The sequence below is a fragment of the Lactuca sativa genome, chromosome 7, assembly GCF_002870075.4.
Source record: "Lactuca sativa cultivar Salinas chromosome 7, Lsat_Salinas_v11, whole genome shotgun sequence".
NCBI lineage: Eukaryota > Viridiplantae > Streptophyta > Magnoliopsida > Asterales > Asteraceae > Lactuca > Lactuca sativa.
The window spans coordinates 204,333,260-204,340,327 of record NC_056629.2 but is presented as its reverse complement, the minus strand read 5'-3'; the positions used below and the strand labels follow the sequence as shown (position 1 = coordinate 204,340,327).

Below are 7,068 nucleotides of genomic sequence, written 5' to 3'. Positions count from 1 at the left end.
TGGCTAAACCTTAGTTTTCAGTTCTGCAAAGACAAGTACTTTTCATGTGATTAATCATTAGATCTGGTTTTTGATTTGTGCTTCTATCTAGATTTTTCAGTTTTGTTCTTAATGAATGTTTGATTTTGACTTCTTGTTAGTCTGATCACCTAGCTAGGGTTTTATCATTCCAGTTAATCAGTTATAGAATACGTAATTGTTCTTATCAACTAGTAATAAGTAACAAGTAATAAACCAGTTCCGTGTTTGGGATTTGACTTTATTATAAACTGTAACAATCATATCTTTACGCTTCCGAGCTTGTGAGAAGTATTGGGTATTGTTGGGAATTTTACAAAGAGCTTAATGTAATTTTTCTGATTTAATTAAGAGCTTGTTTAATTGAAAAGTAAAAAATTAGGGTTAATTGAAGAGCTTGTTTTGATTAACTAATGTAGGTAAAAGAGAACTTACTAGAGCGTGTTAGTTTTTCTCAGTACCAGCTTAGATAGAACGCATTCCGAATAATCAGATCTGGATCAGTTGCATGATTAGGAAAGTTGCAACAAAGCTGAAACCGTTTTTATTATTGGTTTTCCTTTAATTTAATATCACTGCATTTTTAGTTTTTAGTTTAATAAAAAAACCACCCTTTTATAATTTCTGTCTTTACTAGATTGTGCCTGATGCAAAAAGGCATTGATCATTATGTTGTGTCCTTGAGGATTCGACCCTGCTTCCCTGTGCTATATTTTTAGTGCAACCAGCAGTGATAAATTTATTTGTTTAATACGTGTGCGACAGCGTGTTAACAGTAATTAAGTGTTTAGTTTATTTAATAATAATTAACGAATAATACAAGTTAGAAGAGATACCTTTTGTCGCTCTGTGATAAAAGTAAAGTTTGAGTTTGAACCAAGATCCAAGTCTTCTCCTAAACACTCCAAGAACCATATCCAACTACTTTTGTTCTCTGTCTCAACAATGACATAAGCAAGGGGTAAATGTCATTGTTAGAGTCCAACCCAACTGTTGTTAGAACCTGCCCAGGAAATGGCCTTTTCATATGCGCACCATCGAAACCCAAAAGATCCCTGAAGCCAGCCTTAAAACCTTTTTTCAGAGGATCTAAGCAAATGTAGATTCTTTTAAACTTCCTCGTTGGGTTTGATGGGTTATGTTCACTATAAACATCAATCTTGACAGTTGTGTCAACATTGGTTGCTTGCAATTCAAGGACATAGTCCCTCAAGAACTCATATTGTTTCGTATAGTCACCTTTCACGATCTTAGTTACAATAGCCTTGGCCCTGAATACATTGTCAATAGAAACACCAACCTCGAAGTCCTTTTGAAGTTGTTCCTGCAATGCTCGAAGAGGAATCCCTGGATTCTGTATACACTCCAATGACCTTGTTATCTCCAATATATTGAGCCAAATTCAAGACATCATTATCATTCCCTAAAACTCTAAGACCAAAATCCAAGTCTTCATGAGGAATCCTAAAATGGTAATATATTACTGGGGGTACGGAGTAACCTAGCTCTAGCATCATTGCGTTTAGTTCAGAACTAAGAACTCATCAATGTCTACTAAATCGATATATCACACTTCATCTTTAACATATTTCGTGTTTAGAAGCTTGGTAAAATTTCCACCATGGTGTAGCTTTATGGTGAACATTGTTGGTACACGCTCTACAAGATACAAAAAAAACATTAAGTAAAAAATTACCAGATGTTTTATTTTAGGCTCTGTTCTTAAGATCATCAAGAAACCCAATAAAATTTCGTAAACAGAGGATAAATGAAACTAACCATATTCATTTGTGATGTCATACGTCTCGCCTTTTAGCCTAATCGCCCACATTACGAACACCATTTATAGTTGAAGAGCAAAAACAAATAAACACCTTGGACCAAATCTTGATTAGGGTTTTTGCATTTAAAATGAATGACCAAGAAGATGGAAGTGTGAGAGGTAACTAAAATATTTTTTGTGTAATATGGCGCTAAGACGGTAACAAGTGGGTTTAGTTCAGGAATTGTAAAAATGGTCCCTCAAGTAAAACGATAATTATGCCCTCGTGTGCAATGCACGTGAGGGGTTTAACAGCCACAAACAAACGGAAGTTAAGTCCACGGCCTTGTTCCACAAACAAACCTCTCAATAAGGACCAACAATCCAATTTTTAAAAGGTTTGGGTCATATCCACAAAAAATGACAAACCACCATTTTTGCATTTTTGTCACGATACATTATAGAAGATTGATTGAAGATCGACGACATCAGAGAGAAATTTACCTGGTCTTTAAAGATCGATGGAAGCTAAATCAGAGAAGAAAGATTGAGGAGGTGAAGTAGTTAAGGCTTTAATCTTGAATGTCGTCGGAAAGGAAGAGTGATGGAAGACGTGGGGTCGCCAAAAAGGGGAAGAGAATTAACATGGGGAAAATAACTAACGTCTTGGGATGGAGGGTTAAGATTAATAGGGTTTTTTATTTATATTTTTTTATGTTAATATTAGTTAAATAAATATAAAATACTATAAAGAAGGGTATAACGTGTTTTTAGATAAGACGGTCAGAAAGAGATCAACCACAATAAAAATTGAAACCATATAGGTTTTTCTTGAGAGCAAAAGAGTGATGGAAAACATGGGGCCGCCAAAACCAAAAAAAAGGAGAATTAAGATGGGGAAGATAACTCGCGTCTTGGGATGAAGAGTTAGGATTAATAGGGTTTTTTATTTATATTTTTTATGTTAATATTAGTTAAATAAATATAAAATACTATAAAGAAGGAGGGTATAAAAGTATTTTTAGATAAGACAGTTAGAAAGAGATCAACCACAATAAAAATTGAAACCATATAGGTTTTTCTCGAGAGCAAAAATATTAAGGAATAAACTTGATATTCTGAAAAACCTAAGGGACCATTTATGAAGATTTGTACTTAACAAATAACCCTCTTGACTTGCGAAATTTTACACTCGCCCTCTGGACTTGCACAATTTTACACTTAAAGCCCGTAATCCCGTCGATGAAAGTTTATGCGTTTCACGTTAAATTATAGATTTGAGATTGTTAATTAATAATATTTGAAACCCTAATATCATGAACCCTATCGATTGCCTAGTGTTTGTACTTTGTACGATCGATTGCATAACGTTATCATTATCGTACCCTGGATTTGTTGCCACCTAATTGCGTCAAAATGGGTGGTTCTCCAAATAATCACAAGCGATAAATCAACCACGTGGATACCAAATTAGGTAACGAAAACATTCAAACCACAAAATCAGAACTGATGAACATCATCTTTTAACTTATAACCTACTCTAATTTAAAAAATAAATAAAAAGATAAACTTAATCTACAAACAATAAACATGATCCCGACAATATTATTTTATTTATTTTCATATTTAAACCAAAAACAACACGTTGGACAACACAACAAAACACGTCTTATTTTCAAATATAATTTTCTATTTTCCTTTCATATCTCATATTATATATATAACAAAAAGAAATATTAACCATTCCAATTATAATAATCAACCATGTGTTCAATTCATCTGAATAAAAGAAAAGCCAAAATACACAAACTCTAAAGTATTAAATAACCTAAAATGGCATCTTTTATTACAAATGAACATACCACATTACACACACACTTATGCTATATGCATCATTTTCTAATACCGCTTATCGTATCCCTGCGACGGCTGCTGATCCCAGACCGGCACAAAACCTAGGACACATCAAAAAAACACCCATAAGTACACGGGCCCACAATTCAAAATGAAAAAGAAAACAAAAACAAATCAAGTCTTCTAACATGACATGACAGAACAAGCTGTACTGCATCTGGCATGCCTTGGACTTGGACAAAGATTGCAATTTTCTGTCCAACCCAAAACTTGCTATCGATCTTTCGTCTGTGCGAAAAGATGTGAATGCCCTTTCTCGTTATGAACACATAGCAACGGTTTTTTTAAGTAAATAAATAAAATAAAATTACCAATAAATTAAAGTTGTGGCATACTTATCGGTATTTCTCCCAATGACATATATATGGACTCATCGTCACCAAGAATCCCCTGAAATAACCATCAAATCACTCAAACTTAATACCATCATAAATAGCAACATACTTTACTCCTTTCAGGCTTTCACAACCAACTTTATTTTTACCCATAATAGCAATATACGAACAACTTGCTTAAGATTATTTTACCAATAATAGCAATGTGCTTATAATTCTTTACTCACAAAAGCAACATACTTGCATTTACTTTAAGATTATTTTACCAATTATACCTCTTCATTTTGGAGACTAATCTCATTATGCATAGAATTAACACCAGATGAAACACTAGAATTAGGAATATCAGCCTCAAGCAACTCTGATATCATAAGCCCATAACCATCTTGAGGCATGTCACTAACTCTCTGCATGCTATCTGGAAAGCTTTCAAGATCTGTAAATATAGCTTCCTCCCTATGTAATTGAAAAGGTCTTATGTTTAGTTATATGATAAATTAAATTCCATTTTGTAAAAATATTTTATATAAAAAAATCGACTTACCTCCGTTCTGAGTTATTGAAATCTTTATCATCTTGTACAGAATCACAATCCAAATCAATGATTTCAACTTCTTTCCCATCAGCTCCCCGCCTTGTATTAGTCATTGACAAGTCAAAGTCAACAGTCACTGGCTCTTGTTTTGTTTGACTGATTGCTGGAAAGGCAATGACTTTATTGGTATCGTGATTATTCTCGTTTACTTCAGAGCCTCCCATTAAATTGAGATCACAAATCTTGAAAGAAGACAAAGAACTAGGAAAAAGTTGCTTCTCTTCTGCATAATCATCTGTTTGAGTGTTTGGAGAAACCCAATCTTTAAGCTTCTTGGATCCTTCTGTGTTATCATTGATTTGGAGTGATCGTTTCTCACCTCTACCCAATAAATCAGAGCTGCATCTAGCATATCCATGGTGTTCTTCACTTGATTCTTGTTCAGAAATGGAGGATCTTTGAGGGAAAGATTGAGATCTTGTGCATACCCCATGTCCAAATTTGTACTTTTCATCTTCTTCAATCTTCATTTCATCGTTTAATTCTTGATTTTTGTTCTCGGGTTCTCCAGAATTCTGGGTTTTGTCTACCGGGTCGCTTTTTGAGCCCTTAATGGAAGAACGTGTTCTTGTGGGTACTTTGTTAAACCTGATGAGTGTTAGCAGATCACTAGTACTGCTATTGTTATTGTTTGCAGTGTTGTTGTTATTCTCTTCTTTAACGATAGGTTTCTCTGAATCTTGGTTACTATCATCTGTAATCACCTCTTCTGTACTCATGTTAGGGTTCTTCGAGTCATCAACATTCACCTGATCTGAATTTGGAGTCTTGATGCTTGGATTATCATCAGGGGATTGGTTTTGTTGGTTCTCAATTGTTGTCTCTATGTTAGCAGTATTGTGATTTTTTGATTCTAAATCACCAGAGACTGATTTTTGGTCCTCACTGGTACCATCTTTACCGGATCTTTGTTCTTCCATGGATCCAGAAAAGGAATCACCCTCTCCTTGTTTATCTGAAGAACCTTTAACCTTTTCGGACCATGAAGAACTTCGGTTAATTTCATGATTATATTCAAACGCAGGGTTTTTGAAAGATCCCGTTGTTTTCCTAGCCCTAATTCCATCTCGTGAACCTGTTGCGCCACTGTAATCGTCGGAAAGCCTTCTCCGACTAGTAGTAGTACCGGAAACGGCATCAGAAACGCCGTCGGCACCACCGATCTGATTCTTCAGATTACTATTTTGCCATTTGGCATTAAGCGAATTTGGTGGAAGTAAACCTTTTGAAACTAGATACTCGGTTGCTAATTTCCCAGCTTCTAAGAAGATATCAATCCTGCGAGGTGGAGGAGGCTGACCCCGGCCAAAACCACTCCGATTGTAATTTCGGTAACCCGGACCACCGGCAGCTACGCCACCAGCACTGCCGCCGATTCCGATAGGATTAGACCTATATCCATTTGCAGGATTACGATGCCTCTGCATAACTACTAATTTGAATTATCTGATTATGTTGCCCTATAAAAGGGGAAAACGAGATTGGCTACGCTTGGCAATTTGTAGTCAACTGAATCCCTGCCGAGAAAATCAACATAAACACGTTCGTATACAAGTTAATTAAGTATACAAACACATAAACGAATTCAATTACTAAAGCAAAATTAGCAAAATGGCATGGATCTTGGATCGTCTGGAGAAATTAACCCGGATAGAGTGATAGATTGGGAGACATAAAGCTGACTTCTTTGGAAACAAATTACCAGTATGAGTGTATTCATTGACGTACCTGTGCTGGTGGATGAATTTAGGGGAAACGATTTTTGCTGGTGGAATTATTATGAAGTTATTACTACGTGGGTCCTAATTGAGGGTCCGGCGGAGGCCCGTCGGTGGATTACGGCGGCGTTAATGAATTATGTAGGTGATGAACTAACTTGGACGGTGGTGAAAACGAGGGGTGAAGCTCCGATCGCCATTGACACGGCGGAGAGAGAAAGAAGCCATCAAGAAAATGTGTTCTGGTCGGAAGTTTTATTAGGAGGCTTTTTTACAGAGATTGAAATCGGAAAATGGTCAAAAAAATCAAAATGAATATAGATTTTTAAGAGGGTCAATAATGAATAATCTATAATCAAATAAGCACATTGGACTTAACAATGGGCTTATATTTGGGCTTCATATTGGGTTGATGCGTAAGATACTTCATATGACCCAAAGTCTCAAAGTTCAAGTATTTAGACATTTATTAGCAATAGAAATATATACTTCAATACATATCGATTTAAGGCAAACGAGCAACAAGCTGCGCCTAGCCCTTTTTGGATAGCAAAACCAATTCTTTTGAAAACTACATTTGTGGATCTAGAAGATATGACATTAGAATGAATGACTCGTTGGACTCTATTGAGGAGCTCCACCGCATCAAGTATTTTAGTTTTAAATTGAGGTTAATTGGTGTTTGTTTTTCATAAACAAAAATCTACAGCAGATTATATAAGGAGA

General features: G+C 35.5%; 1 protein-coding gene across 2 annotated transcripts; it reads right to left on the bottom strand.

The window, feature by feature from the left end:
- Positions 1 to 3,501: 3,501 nt before the first annotated feature.
- On the bottom strand, positions 3,502 to 6,651 carry LOC111884772 (uncharacterized protein At4g26450). 2 transcript variants are annotated; one of them, XM_023881088.3, is made up of 5 exons: positions 6,353 to 6,651; positions 4,574 to 6,141; positions 4,305 to 4,485; positions 4,030 to 4,084; positions 3,502 to 3,735 (listed from the first exon to the last, which is right to left on the bottom strand). In XM_023881088.3, the coding sequence occupies exons 2-5, from the start codon at positions 6,049 to 6,051 to the stop codon at positions 3,680 to 3,682; spliced, it is 1,770 nt and encodes a 589-aa protein (XP_023736856.1). In that variant the 5' UTR covers positions 6,052 to 6,141; positions 6,353 to 6,651; the 3' UTR covers positions 3,502 to 3,679. The 2 variants fall into 2 exon arrangements, with proteins under 2 accessions (XP_023736856.1, XP_023736857.1); XM_023881089.2 differs by having other exon boundaries at positions 4,006 to 4,084; positions 6,353 to 6,650.
- Positions 6,652 to 7,068: the final 417 nt, after the last annotated feature.

What these genes read in the sequence shown, in the direction of transcription:
- LOC111884772 (XM_023881088.3), bottom strand. Translation starts at nt 6,051, where the DNA reads ATGCAGAGGCATCGTAATCCTGCAAATGGATATAGGTCTAATCCTATC. An exon ending in TTCAATAACTCAGAACGGAG is followed by an intron (nt 4,486 to 4,573) that starts GTAAGTCGATTT and finishes TCAATTACATAG; the next exon opens with GGAGGAAGCTATATTTACAG. An exon ending in ATTGGGAGAAATACCGATAA is followed by an intron (nt 3,736 to 4,029) that starts GTATGCCACAAC and finishes GATGTGTCCTAG; the next exon opens with GTTTTGTGCCGGTCTGGGAT.